General features: G+C 37.8%; 2 protein-coding genes across 5 annotated transcripts in view; one reads left to right on the forward strand and one right to left on the reverse strand.

Annotated features, from left to right (window-relative positions):
• Positions 1–11854, forward strand: part of LOC124633192 (major facilitator superfamily domain-containing protein 12-like) — an 84863-nt gene extending 73009 nt beyond the window's left edge. For 3 of the 4 annotated variants that reach the window (XM_047168355.1, XM_047168371.1, XM_047168362.1), the window contains exons 3-11: positions 6063–6229; positions 6672–6755; positions 7326–7548; positions 7866–7977; positions 8402–8619; positions 8764–8950; positions 9176–9287; positions 9585–9735; positions 11290–11854. In XM_047168355.1, the coding sequence (XP_047024311.1) occupies positions 6063–6229; positions 6672–6755; positions 7326–7548; positions 7866–7977; positions 8402–8619; positions 8764–8950; positions 9176–9287; positions 9585–9735; positions 11290–11431 (1396 nt within the window). In that variant the 3' untranslated portion in view covers positions 11432–11854. Of the gene's footprint in view, positions 1–4825; positions 5229–6062; positions 6230–6671; positions 6756–7325; positions 7549–7865; positions 7978–8401; positions 8620–8763; positions 8951–9175; positions 9288–9584; positions 9736–11289 lie in introns of those variants that run through there. The other variant, XM_047168347.1, reaches the window with a different exon arrangement.
• LOC124633183 lies at positions 11839–14163 on the reverse strand. Its single transcript, XM_047168335.1, has 2 exons — positions 13945–14163; positions 11839–13625 (listed from the first exon to the last, which is right to left on the reverse strand). Exon 2 carries the CDS (start codon positions 13618–13620, stop codon positions 11845–11847), a length of 1776 nt encoding a protein of 591 aa, XP_047024291.1. The 5' UTR covers positions 13621–13625; positions 13945–14163; the 3' UTR covers positions 11839–11844.
• Between the last annotated feature and the right edge of the window lie 3963 nt (positions 14164–18126).

Below are 18126 nucleotides of genomic sequence, written 5' to 3' on the forward strand. Positions count from 1 at the left end.
GACTGTGCAATCGATTGTGACCAATCGTGATCAGACCGTTTTTAATCTACTTCAGCTCTGGAACAAAAGGCTCAAACTAACATGCCTTTGCACTTTGATTTCAACCATTATTGGTGCATGATAGTGGGCTACGATCACGTTTCTGCATTATTCCTTCCTACACTGGACAACAATGTTTTAGCTGGTATCAAAAACAAATACATTGTTTAGTATATCCTTAATGTTGCGTACCAGCATTGCTTGGTTTTGTAATTAAGCTATACTCATGTATAGCTCATGCATATCACTATGCTTATCCAATGCAGATTGGTGATTCCAGGATTCACTCAAAAAGCGTTTGTTTTTTCCGATAATGACGTGAAAATCATACAACTTTGAGAGTCGTACATCACAGGGCCCTATGGGTACTTAAATCAAAATTTACCGCTGTACCTTTGACTACCAGAAACGGTTCGGTAGAGTTGTATTCGGTATGTAACTCATTAGTTTTAAATGCTGTAAAAACGTCAAGTTCGTAGTTCAAGGCACTAAAAATTATACTGCCCTACGTAATGTAACTGAGCTAGTAAAAGTCTAGTTCACTAGCTACTAGAGTTATTTAAAGTAGATTTAAGCAGGTAAGGTTATTTAGGACTTAAAAGTTGTGTCGTAAAAGTTTTTCTACGGCTTTTATTCACTTTACCTTAGCAGGAATTCATAACATGCATGATGTCAAAAAATCAAAGTAGTTTCTCTCCATACATATGTGATGTAAATAGAAGCAGAATATTACCAAAAATAAAATATTTAGTGTGTGCCTTGATCAAACATCTTCTTACCAATATTTTAGTACCCAATTAGGTATTGTAGTATTTATTGAAATTCCTGTTTCCTACTCTCCAATCGAGAAATAGTATAAGTAGTGGGTATTCTTAGCTATGTAAAGTAGTACAGTTTGTTCTCCAAATAATGATACAGTTCTTGCTTTTGTTTTATAAATGTAGGCACCGTGGATTCGGAGAATTACAAAATAACTATACGTATAGGTTAGGTATCCAAAGAGATATTTTAGTCATTGGAAAGGAAAAAACATATGTCAATTCTCGAAACAGCTTGAGTAAATGGCTGTTAATACTCTGAAGGTTATGTCGTATTCTGAGGTATTTTCCTCTATACATAGGTACGTACCTACCTAAAGATTTCACCACATAACTATTCTATTAGGTATTAAGTAGTTGTTGAACATAGATAGGTTTATGTAATATTCAAGGAAAAGTACAGAAATACTTAATTAGTAATAAACAGGAGTATTAACGAGTTGGGTTTCCACATATTACAAGTTCCACATACTGGTTTTATGAACTTGAACTACAATTAAGCTAATACACGTATGAGCACTTAGATTAATAGTTACGTTAATCCAACGATATGTCCATTTAATTACAAGCGTCATCTTTAGTTAATACCGTGAATTATCATGTCTCTTTTGTATCGAATAAGTAGTAGCTGCGTCCTGCGGTTTCACCCGCCTCCCGTGGAAGCTCCTCGGTCCCCGGATTAAATAGAGACTATGTCACCCGAGGACTAGAACAACCGAGGTAGCTTCTCAACAGTGAAAGAATTTTTCAAATCTGTTTAGATATTTCGGGCCTTTAGGCCTAAACATTTTTCTCTCTATAACATTACATAAGATATTATGTTTGGTATGAATATACATAGATTGTATAACAATACTGATCCGTTAAGCTTCAGTAATATGTTCATAATATTTTTTCGAAACATGGTACGGAGTTACCTCGGAATTCAATTATCACATGAGCTCGCTGAAAACATGTAAGTAAGCATATAACGTGAAATATTTTATGGCTGGCATGGGGATCGGAGCTGCCCACAATATTTTAATTACGACCAATTTATTAATTTAATTTCATAGAATATGGCTGATGAATTAATTTTGCCGTTAGGTATTTAATTATTAATAAAATACATAAGTTAGTAAATGAAGATACTTATCAGAGATCTACATATTGTAAACAGAGCATACAATAGTTTATTCTAGTTTTCAACTTTTATGTGTAGGAACAACAATAATACATCATCTGCCAAAAATTAAACTGCATAACTTTTACGGTTCCTGAGATAAAACCTGGTGACGGTAAACGGACGGACATCGAAGTCTTAGCAATAAGGATCCGTTTTTCCCTTTGGGTACAAATATTTCTTATTAACAGATATGTTTATAACAAAATGCACCTTTTCCACAATAATGTATAAGGAAATATAACAGACGGCATGCTATTGCAATTTATTTTCCGACCACTCACGTTACATACAGCGCCCTCTGGCGGAAAACTGTTGAGTTATTTCACTAGGCGCTCCGTGAGTTGGACAGACTGCTACTATGAAGCCGGTTTTTCTACGGCCCAAGAGAAAAATGAATGTAACACACAGCTGTGACGTTAACAGTTGTAAACTATAGGTGGCGCTGTGATCAATACTATCACGCTATTTACTTCATTGAAGGCTGGCAGCAAAAGAGTAGGTAAATACCTAATTAAAATACGAAAAATAAAACGACCTGGGAGTGAATGTAGTTTGCTGGTCGTATTATGTCTCCGATAATGGTGTAGTTTCTAGAATTTGTAACTTGCCTAACGGTGTAATGTTATGATGTCATTTGCAGTTAGAATAAGATGCGGCGAACAGTATAGAAACAATTACAGGATGTGGAGTGGATAGCCAAATAACACTATTTAGTACCTACTTACCTAATTTATCAGCGGCTAATTAGGAGTAGGTAAGTATGCAGACTCAAAACCTGGAAAGTGTTTACTTTAAAAAGCCAGAAATCACTGATTATTGAGGAAAGATATCTGTCTATTACTTGAATAGGTGGCTTAGTTCCTCCAAGTTTCGAAAGACGTTTTTTTTCAACGTCTTTGATAGTACACGGTACAGTTTGGGCAGCCATCACCAGTCTGACGACTGAAATGACTGCAAATGTTTTCTTTGATAAACGTTTGGTAGTCTGTATTATTAGCAAACTAGGATACGCAAATGCAAATACTAATAGGTAAGTACTTTAAGTTCAATGGCACATTAACTGGGATGTCCGGAGACTGGCGAATGAATCGTAGTCGGGAGGGGGCCGAACTTAATTTATTCCCATCAATAATGCTGCAAAATAGTGAACTCGGGTTAACATGCTAGGTACTCGGTTTGACAGCAATTGCGGTTGTGTGCACATTACACCATAAACCACCGAGCGAGAGTGGTGGTGTAAAAGCCATAGTCATTCCCCCTTATAGGAAAGTATGAACTAAATTCCGCATTGTATATTTTTTTTTACAGGTTTGTGCCTTCGAAACAACTGTCGACACTGAGTGAAAACCTATTCAATCTGATTGGTGGCATGTAGGAATTTCTTGAATCTTCCGTAGCGAGCAATGTGAAAACTCATATTGGCAGAGTCAAATAGGTTTGTTAATTGTCAAGCTCTAGTCGAGAGCCCAAACTTTGACTAAGGTCCATACTTAGGTTTATGAAACCAACCGTATTAGCAGAACAACATGATTTGATATTATACCTATCTATACCTATCTCTGATAGATAAATAGCTACCTACAGATATAACTCTCTCGGTCATTGTCATCTCGGCTATTTTTAACCCCACGTGTGCTCTCAATGATATTATTGCGTTCATTTTATAATTAGTATCAACGTGACGAAAATTAGTACTCAGGGCCATTTAACTATTTACTTATTCTGAACTGGGATACAAAAACGTGTTATAGGTATTAGTCTATGTATAAATTAAATCAGTTGATTTGTTTAGAAAAAAAAAATCTGATTCGGAAAAAAATATGTGCGTTTCAAACGTGGGACTGGGGCCTACTTATTGTTTTAGTTAACATTAGGGTCAGTTTACGCATAGTATATGCGTAGTGAGGCATAAACCGCGGATGGAAAGGAAACTTAATACCCACGGAAGCCACTGCCATGTCAAATCGCCTACATTATAACACACATCAGTACTTACCACGCACACATATGCATTTTACCACGCACACGTAGGTGGAGACTGTAATTCCAATTTAACGTCTCAGTCAACCCACGATCATTCTGCCGGAAATCTAATTTTTCCTAAATATTATGGATCCTTTCTTTGTTCAAATTACCTATGTGGGAAGCTGCACACTCGAAGATATTAGCATCTGCTTGTAATATCTAGAGCATGAGCTTCGGAATTGATGATTGCAAACATGTTGAAACTACTATGCCAATTATTACCTCTAAGCCAGTCGGTAGATTTTTATTGAGAAAATTCTACACTCCAGTACAGTTACTAACTGTCACATTTGTAGTAGACAGAATATTTCAATAAGAGCTGTTATCTTCGTCAGATATCTACTGAAGAGAAAACACCCTCTGTTCTGATACACAATGCGAATGTGCCTCCTAATGACTAGTTTATGAACTCACCTGAAACGGGAACGCGAAAATTAATATATAAATTTCCGATAAGTGTTCACAAACCAGCCATACGTACCTTAATGTAAATATTGACTTAGTTATCAATTACCTAAATGGCGTGAGAAAACCTGATCTAATTTAGAATGAAATAAAACACCGGTTTCTCGAAAAATCATAATAACTTGCTGTTTTATTAATATTTTATCTTTTTTATGCAACAACAGTAAATTGATAAATTAAATTTTAATTGACCGCGACATAAATGTCCAATTACTTAGCTGCTATTTGTTACCATAACTAACTAATGTGCAGACAAGTAATGACCAATGGTGCGCAGTCAGTCATTCGATGGTCCCTTGACAATTGAGTATTGCCTATAGAAGACTAGTTTGTCTTATACTTCTCTTGGGTACAGGGGCTAATTTGATGTCACACAAGTGGAGTGCGCCATTCATAGCACACGCGCTCTCCCTAGCGCACAACACGTTACAGATACTTAACAATAAATAATTATTTAACTAAGCATTATAAAAGTGTTTGTTTGAACAGATGTGAAAGTGTTTCGTTTTATTTTACATTGTGTATGAGGTGATTCACCGTGGGTGACAAGCGAATGTTACAATTTATAGACGTTTTCTTTGAGATTCGCATTCGCAAACTGCACATTAGACACAATAAATTTGAAAAATGAGCGTAAAATATGGTGCAACGGATGTGGATAGAAAAACTGAAGAGACCGACAAAGAAGTAGCCACTGAAGTTGAAATTAACTTGAGGTAATTTACTTGTTAGCATTCCTTATCAGGAGCGTTTATCTAATCCCGTGCAAATTCAGTTTAGTGCAACTTATCCAATTAGTGGCACACGACATGGGAAGGAATTAAGGCGCCTAAATTGGGAAAATTGCCCAATGCGGACCTCTAACGAAAGTCGCCTGTTTCCCACTGCACCGGTATTTGCGAGAATACCTCTAACTACATATTTCCCCTTTACGGAGAATATCCTTTGAGAATCTTTTCTGAGCCAATTTGTCTAATTTAACATGTTGTCAGCTTCGATCAATTCGGATAACAGCAGTATATACTGTAACCGGTCAACTGCAAATCGAACGGCTCAAGAGGTAACCTAAGACGCACCCATGTGTAGCACGTTTTGGTAACTTGTATGGCATTAGATACTTATAAGGTAAATACACTATAGACGCACTATAAGCGAACATGTGCTCTAGTTAAAGTTCTTGTATGAGAAATGATTTACTCGTTCTACTTTTACTTGGTATCTATGGTAAAATAAACAAGTACAACAAGACTGCATACGATTTCAAAGTGGTTCAAAACGCACGATCAAACGAATACTTCCGAAATGCGTCTGTTGAATTAGAAGGTTATTATGAATCACAATTTTAGGAAGGATTTTTTTGAAACCAAAAGGCTTCTCCAAAATATTTATTTAATTAAATTTTAACTAAGTATCACAAGGAGTCCTATTGAACCTAAACCTACAAGCGATGTGAGTTCTCTAGATCGCCGGTCTACATAAACATTAGCTCAGAAACACCTCCTAAGTCAGTGTTTATTATTGGAGATTCATAATAAGACAATGTTTTTCAGTGGGTCGTTCAAGAGAAAATGGTGGCGAGTCAGTCAGCACCTACTTTTTGGCCTAGGCCATGTTTACAACGACCTGTGTGCAGCCATGTGGTTCTCCTACATGATGCTGTTCTTCCAGGCAGTGCTGGATATGAGGGCCGTGGTAGCTGGTGCTATGCTCCTCTTAGGTAAATCCCTTTACTGTCATAAATGATATGAATGCATGTCTCACTGCAAAACAACCTTACGTAGGTCTCCGAGTAGATGCGCATTCAATGTTTTGAAATGTCAATGATGAGAAAATAGTAAGTAACTTCAATGAACTGAAAAACTATTTATTGTTCTAACATGTGTATTTTGTATGCCTAAGTGTGCGTTAAATAAATGCAATAACTATAAAAATACTAAGCGATAACTTTATATGTAAAATCAGTACCTACCAACGTAGCAAAATTTTAATAAACCTTACATTCCTATAACAAAAGGTATGTATATAATAGGACTTAATAACAATATATTTATTGTAATAATGATACTGCAATTTTTATGAAAATACCGCAGACAGAACCTCGTTAACTATTTTATATTGTTTTTATTTTCTTTTATGCATTATTTATTTGTAAATTCCAGGACAAGTCATCGACGCGTTAGCTACTCCAGTTGTGGGCGTGTTAGCTGACAGATTCGGAAGCCTAAAGGCTTGGCATTTAACTGGTATGTTCTAATTACTCCGATTACGAGTTACTTCTTACGAATAAAAAAGGCGTGAGAAATTTTCGTGGAAACAAAATAGTAGGTTTATGTTACGTGATCGTTGACCTCACCTTACGTGTAGGTGCGAAATGTTTACATAGATGTTTCACTACAGGCGACATAAACTAAGCATTTATAGTTCGTTCCCATCGCAACTTTAGCGGTAATATCTTCCTTATAGTTGACATAGCCATTCATAACATCTTTTGTGTTCATTGTCAACGGCGGACCGAGATCTACGAGCTGTAGGACTGTTTCTTAAACACAGAATTTTGGGTTTGTCATCAAAGTAGGGAAGGGACATTAGCGGTGATTCCCATGGATATTTTCATGTTTTGAGAAAGCATTGCACGAACGTAGTGTTTCATTCTGCTATGTAAACCTAACATATGAAAGAGACTTTCTGTATAAGCAACATTTTTAATATCCCTGTAGGTACGTATGGGCTGGTTAATGTCTACTTCAACAATTTTTGTAATTTAAAATTGTATAATAGAATATTTTTTTAATATAATTTAATCGTAATTCCAGGTTGCGTGCTAGTGACGTGCACATTTCCCCTGCTGTTCGTGAGATGTTGGGGTTGCTGGGTGACGGACGACCCCGACTACCTGCAGTGGTGGATGCCGATCTACTATGGGGTCCTCATCGTAGTCTTCCAGATCGGCTGGGCCGTTGTACAGATATCTCACCTAGCAATGATCCCTGCTATATCAGATAACCTTCAAGTACGCGCCGATTTAACGTCTATCAGGTAAATTAATCTCGCTTTCTATCTTGCGTGCATTTTTCCTATTATGTAATAGTCTAGGCAGGACTTTTACCCCATGTGTGAGAAAAACAATTCGGTTCCCACCGTGTTCATAACATTCCCGTCATAGCTGGGTATCTTTCTGAAGACAATGGAACAGTTGCCATTAGTACCAAAATTACAGAGGAAAAATGGAGACAGTCTTTGAATATAACGCAGAAAATTAAAAATACTTATAATTATTTAGGAATAAACATGAGATACCTACTACAACCACTAACAGATCGGTACCATACAGCAATCGTTTGCTTATGTTTCAGATACATGGCATCAGTAACGTCAAGCTTGGCTGTATATCTGATAACGTGGGTTGTACTGAGAGCGAGCAACTACAGCACGTTCATTGGACCCCTGGATGACTACAAATTCAGGGTAATAACCATATTCATTGTTAACATTGTATGAATGTTCCACTATCGAGTATGTTGACAAAGATCGGCTAAATAGCAAATTATGTAATTTCTTCAAGACGCTTTCGCCATAATTATTGATTCAACATTGATAGCAATTGTTGAGATGCAGTTATTTATTTAGCAGCATGCTAACATGCAGTGTTATGTGAATATCTGCTTTTATTAAACCGACATAGAGAAAATCCGGCGCCACCTGGGTCTTGGTATCGAGTAGAGCGTTGCGTTTGTATATTTATTATAAAACCAAAGACGAAAGTTGTAATAAAGAATAATTATGTGATTATGAAGTTGTTAATTAAAGCTTCGTTTTCAGAACAAAAATATTTTAAACCCCGTCAACGTGAAACAGGTATCTATTAATCACAGTAACACTATTGTTTCAGGATGTGTCACTTATAATTTCTAGCATCGGTATATTATCATTTCTGCTATTCCAAATATTCTTCAAATTAAAATCGAAAAAAGAAGCTAAGGCGAATGGTCACGCAGTGAATAATGGAACGGCTACATTACCAAACGAAGAAAATGGAACCCTCGAAGTGGCCAAGTCGAAGATTATGTATTTTCTACGCATGCCCCTGTTATATCAAACTAGTTTATTGTAAGTAAATTATAAAAATGCTCTAATAGATGTAGTGCAAATTACATTACAATTTTTGAAAATACATTAATTGGTAACTTTACCTCGTAAAAGGTCGTCCTATCAGGGTGTCCTACCTTCTATAGCTATTTTTTCATATTTCAGATACGTATTTTCCCGGTTATACTGGGCTCTGAGTCTAGTCTACGTACCACTGTTCCTGGAAGAGCGTCTGGTCTTCAACCCAAGTGCTGGGTCAGAATTGGTGGCCAGTGTTCCTCTAGTCCTATACATATCTTCATTTTTCTTCTCATTACTACTGAAGAGTAGAATAAATAGATTTGGGAACCAGGTAATGTCAACTTAATTATGGTACTTATTGAAGTTTTTCTTAACTATCCTCATACTGACAATTAAGTTTGGCGGTAGGGATTAAAACTACTTCCTTCCTTCCTTACTTAAATTGCAACAAAAATTAAGAAGTTTAGTTATTACAATATATGCTATAGTTTTATTTACAGCAATTAATAAGAAATTATATTCTTAGATAGTGATTAATAATTTTAACTGTCCACAGATGGCGTATCTAATAGGAAGTTTATTAAGTCTGTTAAGCTGTCTTTGGATAGCACTGGCTATAGATCCACATGCTAGTATAGTACAAATATACATGGTCGCTACATTAATTGGTAAGAGTCTTAAACCACATCTTTACATAACAGAAATAAACATAGGACCAAGTTTCGTTTGGCTAGTCATCAGAAAGCTTACGAAAGAGCAGAAAAATTGCCTTACCAACATAGGCAACATAGTTAGGAAAAGACTAAATGAGCATGATGGCAATCGACTTTAAGCAGACTGAGGAATCTGTAGAAGACGCCAACTCCAAATGAACAAAACCAGAAGACTAAGCACCTGAAGAAGACCAATCTTCAAAAATCAAAGATGTCTTATTGCTTACCTAAGTTTTCTTGGGTGTGTTCCAGGTGCAGGTAGTTCAATAACGCTGGTGTCCAGTCTGTGCGTGACTGCGGACCTGATCGGGCCGCATTCCCACCAGGGCGCTGCCATTTACTCCATCGTCACGTTCGCAGACAAACTTGTGACGGGCATCGCTGTCGTCGCTATTGAAAATTAGTAAGTATATTGTATGTCTCCATGGCTTTAAGGTTGGCTGTAAGAGAACCCAATTCTGGGTTAAGCTCGCCATTGTACATAAACTGTTTTTATTTTTTTATATGTATTGTTCAGTGTGTGAATCCACGGGGGTGGTAAGGTCGATGGCGCTCTACGGAGCACCGGTGTGGGCAGATTCTCTGAGGAGTGCCCAAAATAGGGCTTTACTGCGTAAGCCACAGAGGATCATGGCGAACGCGGTCATCCGCTGATATAAGACCGTTTCTGCGGAGGCCGCATGCGCCCTGGCTGGAACCCCCTTAGGATCTAGAGGCACAAGTGCTCGCTGAGATTTATTCCCGGAGAGCTAATGCTCGCTCGAGCGGCGACCGTCCTCCGCCCGAGCTTGTCAGAAGGTGGCGCGAGCAGGTGCAGGAGGATGTCCTTTCAGAGTGGAAGGAGAGACTGCCGGCGCCTACTGCTGGTCATTGGACTGCGGCGGCAATAGGGCCAATTCTGGAAGACTGGGTGGGAAGAAGGTACGAAGTGCTGTCCTTCCGCATCACCCAAGTTCTGACCAACCATGGGTGCTTCGGCTACTACTTGCATAAGGTGGCTAGCCCCCGTGTGCCACCAGTGCGGTAGCAGCCCAGATACAGCGCAGCACACCATTGAGCTGTGTCCCGCCTGGGACGAGCAGCGCAATGCGTTGGCGGCATACACAGTACAGGACTTCTCGCTGCCGAATTTGGTGAGGGTGACGATCGGCAGCGAGGCCGGCTGGAAAGCCGTAGATACCTTCTGCGAACAAGTAATATCGCAGAAGGAGGCGGCGGAGCGGTTCCGTGAGGCAGACGCTCATGCGGACCCAATTCGTCGCCGGAGGGTGGGCAGCCGTCGGACGCGTTACGCCGCCCAGATGCCGCCCTAGCAGCAGCCAGTGGGTAGCAGACCGGGGAACTCCTGCTACCTGCATTGCACGAGCTGCTGCTGAGATGGATCGCCAGTAGATGGAGGCGACCAGCCACTGCCGAGAGGTCACGAAAGACGTCTTTGGTCCTCGTGGCCCCTCTCTAAAAGGCAGAAGACGGCACAAAAGCTGAGGTTGGTTTTTAGTGGGTGCAAGCCCCACATAACCTCACCGTCTCCCCGGGCGGTGTGTGTATGTGTCAGGCATTTTCCTCAGCTGAAACAAAAAAAAAAAGGTTGTAGTGGAATCACAGTCTTAAGTAACTAGGAATAGAAGTACTTGTTTGTTTGGACTATGTATAAAGGTTCCGATACCTACTGCTAAAATTCTTTAACTGTTGCCGTTGTTGTTTGCTGTTGTTATACTATTTCCGAGTAACATAGGATACGTTATTTATTTTATCAGGGTACGGACAGGAGTTCCACATTAGTAGTTATAATTATTTCAGACGGAGATACCTAATTTATCTTTACTCTTTTGTTGATTTACTACGTACTATTATTTACCTACACTAGCTTACATTACTTTAGCACCTACATCAAATACAAGTATTTAATTGATATTAACATAAACAAAACCGTTTTAACCAATACTGTTCGTTGCAGCAAATGTGAAGATGAAACAGAATGTCCACAATACTACAGAGGAGTCCTGACATACGCTTGTGGAGGGAGCGCAGTCCTGGGCATGATCTCTTTGTCTTTTGCTAAATTTTTACCAAAGCTTAAAACGACTACTGAATTATAAAATTTCCTACGATGGCATTTGTTTACTATTTATTTCTAGGGTTTCCATTGTGTACATACAAAACTTATTTTTAAGGTCATGTACAGAAAGCAAGCTAGAAGCCGGCACTGGTCCATTCTGGTTACATCAACTGGTCAACAGTTAGATTTGCTTCACGTTGCTAGCTTTGTGTGTTTGTTACCAGAATGGACCAACGCCGATAAGCGCTGTACACCCTTACATACAGTGTAATGTAGCAATAATAAAATAGGTAAGTATTTAATTAAATAATAGTAGGCACCATCCAAACTATATCTTAATTTTTAAAGTAACAAATTGTAGGTCTTGTCATCTTGTGATAATTATTGCCCCAAACACCGTGATAATATGTACCTAACTCAGCCTGGGTTTTATAATTAAACAATAAATGCATTTTAGACTGGTTTTATTGGATTTAATTGGAACACATCTATAAATGGATCATAATCGTACTTAAATCTATTGTTGTTAGACATCCTATTTATTACAACCCGAAGATAGGGTTTCCTAAACTTAGTTTTGGCTTTATTACACCACTGAAACAGTTGAGTTTGAGCAGTTTCAGCAAGTGGTGCTTCTATGATAACACTGCATAACTTGTCACACTTTTCTATTAATAAAGAAGGGTCAGCTATTTTAGGGCGATCCCACGATTTCAAGTCAACTAAATTAATGCTTTCTAATGTCTTACAGTTGCTCAAATTTTCAAATACATTTTTAAAATCAACAGCCTTATCAACCATACGTAAATGTCTTAAGGAGGGACTAATTTGTGCAGCACGCGATATGTGTAGACTGTATACGCGTGTAATATTGGGACATTCCATTGATAGAGTAGTTAAATTTTGACAGTAGAGAAACAATCTGTCAAAAAAGTCCATGCTATAACTTATAGCTTTACCTGCTACTAAACTTAAAAATGTTAGTTTTGTGTAATAACTACAATTCCTTTGCAGTGAAACTGAAGCTACTATGGATGACTTAAAAACTATACTTAACTGTGCTTCAACTTTATCTTTCAATACAAAATCATAATTTAGCTTTACACTTGGCATTGCAGTTTTTCTTAACTTTGCTTCAAATACATCTGGATCATCACCAAAATGATCACCACGAAGAAAAGGCAGGAGCCCATCAACAGGTTGTGGTTCTGTATAGATCCAATCATATTGAACTGGACAGCTTATTTCTGATTTGTCTTCATAAATAAAACAGAAATAGGGCTTTATGCGAATATACAACTTCTGAAAAAATATGTCATCAAAATTTGTGGTTTTTTTATTCCATATGAATAAAGCAGCATTTCCAACTGGTTGGCTGCCTTCTGAAAGATTTTCTGCATCAATGTAAAATTTTTCTCTGAAGAACTTTGTAAATATTGATGTTGCATAAACAGAGACTGCATGCCCATTTGTACAGTTAATCATAAAGATATCATAGTTTTCAAGATTTAACATGGATATGATAGGAAACTGGGAGAGATATCCATAGGTCCTGGTTGCCCTCCAATTCATCAAAAAAATTGCAAAGTGATTGAATTGAGGCACTTCATAAACTACGTTATACGGTTTCAAAACTGTTATGTGCATATTATCAACTTGTACTGCACTAAATTTGAGGGTGTCTAATTTTGCTTTTTTCAAGAAACGGAATACTAATTTAGAATGTAACAAGTTTTGCAAGGAACCCACCAGATGAATATTTTCAAAATGTGCAAAAAGTGATTGGTGCTGTAATATACACTCTTCTGCTAGCAAAACAGTACTACCTTCGCCAGAAACAAAATTGACAGTAACATCTTTCAAAGAAGGACATACACTATGTATTGCCATTAAATCAGAAATATTCAGGTTTGTGTAGGAAATGTCTAGGATCTTTAAACGTTTCAACTTCTTAAAGGCAGGCAGAACTTTTGATCTAGTTAAATCTGGCACGCCTTGCATGTTGATTTCTAACAGATGGTTTGCAATAGATTTGAAGAGTCCAAGCTTCAGTGTGTTCACTGTTGCCATTAAATTCTTAGACATGTTACATTCAACAATAACCCCATGCAAGGAGAGCAGATTTCTGAAACTCTTACAGGTATTATACATTTGGGATAATGTCCAGAAATCCAGTCTTCTTACTATGATCAGCAAGATTTCTTCCGGAAGGTCCGTGATTTGCATCATTGTATCTGGAAAATTAAAGTATTTTTTCAGCAACAAGGCAACCACAACTGTTAAAATAGTTTTTTTTGTTCCACTTTTCTCTTTAATCAGTTACTTTACAGATACCTACGCCAATAGCTACTTCGGGTAGGGTAGTTGTCAAAAGAAAAGTGCCTCAAAATACTATTACTTTTCTTTATGCTTTATGCATGGTGATGCTCCAATACATAACAGTCAATTATATTAGTAGGTACAGCATAAGCTCTCATACTAAAACTATTTTTTCTCATTTTACATGATTTCACAGATATATCTACAAACTACAAACACAAACACACTGTTTACCTTTTATATGTTTTTACAAAATCACAAATCATGTATTGTACAGTAGATAGAATATTTGGTTCACATGTATTTTCGGGCTTCTGTTGAACAATGAGATACAAAACTTCTCTTTATCTTTTGACATCCATATCAGTATCAAATAGGATGTATTCGGTGTTATTAAATGCAATATGCACGCATGCACAACTTTTATTGATCACCTGCCTGACGTCTATTTGACATTGACTATTTTTTTTATTTGCTCATAGTGCAAGCTAAAGTCTTTCAACCATACCGCCTAGTGACCGCAGAGTTATAAAAGCTAGGCATGACTTCGTCGATGTTTTTTTTATATTAATATGTATTTATTTAAGTTTCTAGTATATTAGAAGGTTTGTTTGTATAAACAACGTTTTATCTTAGGTTACTTATGTTTATGTATGTGTATAAATACAATGTATTATTATTGACTAGCTTCTGCCAGCCGGTTTCACCCTCATCCCGTGGGAACTACTTCCCGTACCGGGATAAAAAGTAGCCTATAGCCTTCCTCGATAAATGGGCTATCTAACACTGAAAGAAATTTTCAAATCGGACCAGTAGTTCCTGAGATTAGCGCGTTCAAACAAACAAACAAACTGTTCAGGGGCCCGATTCTCCTAAGTTAATAATGACAAAATTGAATAGAAATCGAATCGTAATATGATCGCAATAGTAGTTTTAACCATATCGAGCATTCTGCTACTAATATAAGACCAATCGTATTCCAACGACATTCGATTGGTTTGCGATTGGTCTGCTATTTTGGTGATTTTGGTCTATACGGCAGTTTGCTCTACAATCATATTGCAATCGTAAATCATTTGCAGACAAAATGATTCATTATTGAATGACAGAAAAGGATAAAAACGTTTATTTCAAAGAAAAAATAGCGGAATGCCACATACGCTTCAATCGTAATCGAGTCGTGATTGGATCGCAGTCGAATATGAATCGTATGTTGCTTAAGTAAAATTAGGAGAATCGCGACCCAGCTTTATAATATTAGTATAGATACGTTGTAAGCCACTTGACAGACTAGGAAAAAATTAAGTCGCGTTATATATTTTTAAATAGATATTTTGAGAATGCACGACACCTAGCAGTATCTAGTGAAACATGGAGACAGTAGTCAAGAACATAAAAGCGTATTAAAAAAATAATGACCGTCTCGGCAGACACTTTGTACTCATGCGTTAATCGCTGTCCCGGATAATCGTAGTGTGACCATAGTTGATGCCAAGCAGGAAACTTCTATTGAATATGAAAATCAGACTAGTGGAATTTTATTTTCTTTTACGCGGAAAAGTACAAATAAAATAAAAAAAACATAGGTACCATTGATCCTTTAATTAAATAAAGTCTACATACATTGTTAGTGTCTAGAACAATGGTTCTTAACCTTTTTGACATGAGGGACCACTTTAACTTAAGTTTGTCGTGCCGGGGACCACCTCATCGGTTTACCTAAATTAGCATTCATTTGTTTATTATTTATCAAAAAACATCTGAATTTTTGGGTCAGTTCTACTCAAAGCTAAACGCATGTCGGCAGTTGTGTAGGTAAGTAAATGCAAATAAAGAAAAACTTGCGTATGTAGTTTCCAAATGCGCGAGCGAAGCGAGCGCGAAATTTTTATCGTACTTAAGCCAAATATTACGTAAAATTTAGCCCAAACATACTTAACGTTTTGTTTGTTGACAAATGCAAAAATAAGGGCCATAATATAGTTTCTGAATACGCGAGCGAAGCGAGCGCGAAATTTTATCGGACTTAAACCAAATATTACGTAAAATTTAGCCCAAACATACTTAACGTTTTGTTTGTTGACAAATGCAAAAATAAGGGCCATAATATAGTTTCTGAATACGCGAGCGAGGCGAGCGCGAAATTTTATCGGACTTTAACCAAATATTACGTAAAATTTTGGCCAAACGTACTTAACTTTTTGTTGGTTGACAAATGCCAAAATAAGGGCATACCGTTTCTGAATACGCGAGCGAAGCGAGCGCGAAATTTTAATTATTTTTTAAGACTCAAAACCAAAATTACGTAAAATGTAGCCCAAACATACATTTTCATAAATGGGGGGACTAAGTACGACACACCCGATATACGTCCATGCCAAAACCCCCGCTCGCAATTATAAGTCGATAAAAATTAAGTTAGATAACGTATAGCAACTTCGCGAAGCCAAGCTTCGCGGACCACTTGGAATGCCTCCAGGGACCACCAGTGGTCCGCGGACCACCGGTTAAGAACCACTGGTCTAGAAGATAAAAAATCTTAAACTGTCCCACTGATTGCCAAAAGCCTATTATTATTTTTTAAATCGTGAAATGGGTACTTATATGGTAAGTTCGTCTTTCCGGAGTGAACATTGACATATTATTATCATCGTAGATATTTATTTAATCAACATGATGACTACATACTACATGACTTTAATCGACTAATAGCGGCAGATAGAAAGGTATCTACTTCTTCTGTAAACTCCCTCAGGCTGTATCCACAGCGAGTTACAGAACGAATTCTGAACGCAAGGGCAGAGGCACTTTGGCTAGAGTAAAGAAGGATTGAGCGGTTTATCTAGTGATGGGAGAGGATATTGATGGAAAGCAGCAGCAGCATTGATGGAGCACACAGAAGGCCTCGCCCTGAGAAATGCTGCAACTACCACCACGGTGATCATGGCCACATTTACTGCACCGTGTTTTTCATCTGCATTATAGACTCCATGTGACCTGCAACACTAGCGGCACTGGATAATGATACAGTATATTCTAGTAGGTAATACTCGGCCATTAAAAGTAATGACACAAGTTTCGGTAGGCTTAAATTCAGTCATACTATCTATAAAATCTTTTCTACTAATGCAACGAACCTTGGCTTTCTGTCCACATCCAGCTTCAGTGAGGTCATTAGGTACACTATATAGTAACAAAACCCATGTGGGTTTCTCTCCATTGCTATCTGAGTGACTTTGATTCATGGGGCCCATAGTTAGCGACCACGTCTTTGTGCCGTATGACATCACTGGCAACACATAAACCTTCTTCTGCGGTATTGGGGACGAGAATACGTTAGTACACGTTAGTATAAACTTCCCGAACTTTGACCAGTCGTGTTGGATTCGATGACTGACTTCCTTCTTGAAGTTGGACTTATTTAGCTGAACTGTTTACCCTAGGTATATTGTACTCGTCAACCACTTCGATGGTATAGTCTCCCATTTTTACATGGAGGTTAGTTATGATCTTCGACCCATGTTTAAAGACCTACTCGCTGGGAGAGTCTGTTGAGATCATCGAGCAATTACAACAGCATTATTGCCTGCAAGCAATCCATTTGAAAAGGATGGATCTTTTTCCAAAGTAACACGCTGAGGAAAATGAGTCAGTCCAGCGTTCTAAGCTCGATGGTCCGGCGAGAATATCATTCGAACCAATATATTTTTTTAACAAAAGCGGATGTGACGCATGATTTTGTTGGTAGAATTGCTTGCAAAGACTATAGTGATGCGACATTTGAAATACCTTTGGAACTATTCCGAATTGGAACAGGTTTCCGATATTTTTAATTTGTAAAAAAGCTATTAATATTTACCAGTTCACTGGACTTAAGTAGCTGTTGCGTTATATCTAGATTCTTAGATCATATTTAACTGCGAAGGATAACAAGTAGTTAAATAGATACTTTACGTATTACCTACATTGTCTTGACTAGACCACATTTAGTTTGTAATTTCCTGTGGTTTCCTAAAATATGTCGAGTATAAGCTTTTCTTCTTCTTAGTGTTTATCCCGTCTTGTGACGGGGTCCGCTTTCCGTATCTTCTTCTTCCACTTGGCTCTATCCTGGACATCTTCCTCTTTGAGTTCGCAGATTTCCATGTCTTTCTTTACGACACTCAACCACCGCAGTTTTGGCCTGCGCCTTTGACCGGGTATATCGAGATTGAGTGTCGCATTGCCGATACTCAGGTGGTCTCCTTTTAACATGCCCGTACCATCGCAGCCGTTTTTCTTGTAGTTTGTCGGCGACATCGCGTACTCCAAGGCTACCGCGTACGTACTCGTTACGGATCTACGGATCGGATCGGAGTATAAGCTTTTATAAATGATATAAATATAGATTACTGACATGTTTATCACTTAATAAAC

Source organism: Helicoverpa zea, chromosome 1 (assembly GCF_022581195.2).
Source record: "Helicoverpa zea isolate HzStark_Cry1AcR chromosome 1, ilHelZeax1.1, whole genome shotgun sequence".
NCBI lineage: Eukaryota > Metazoa > Arthropoda > Insecta > Lepidoptera > Noctuidae > Helicoverpa > Helicoverpa zea.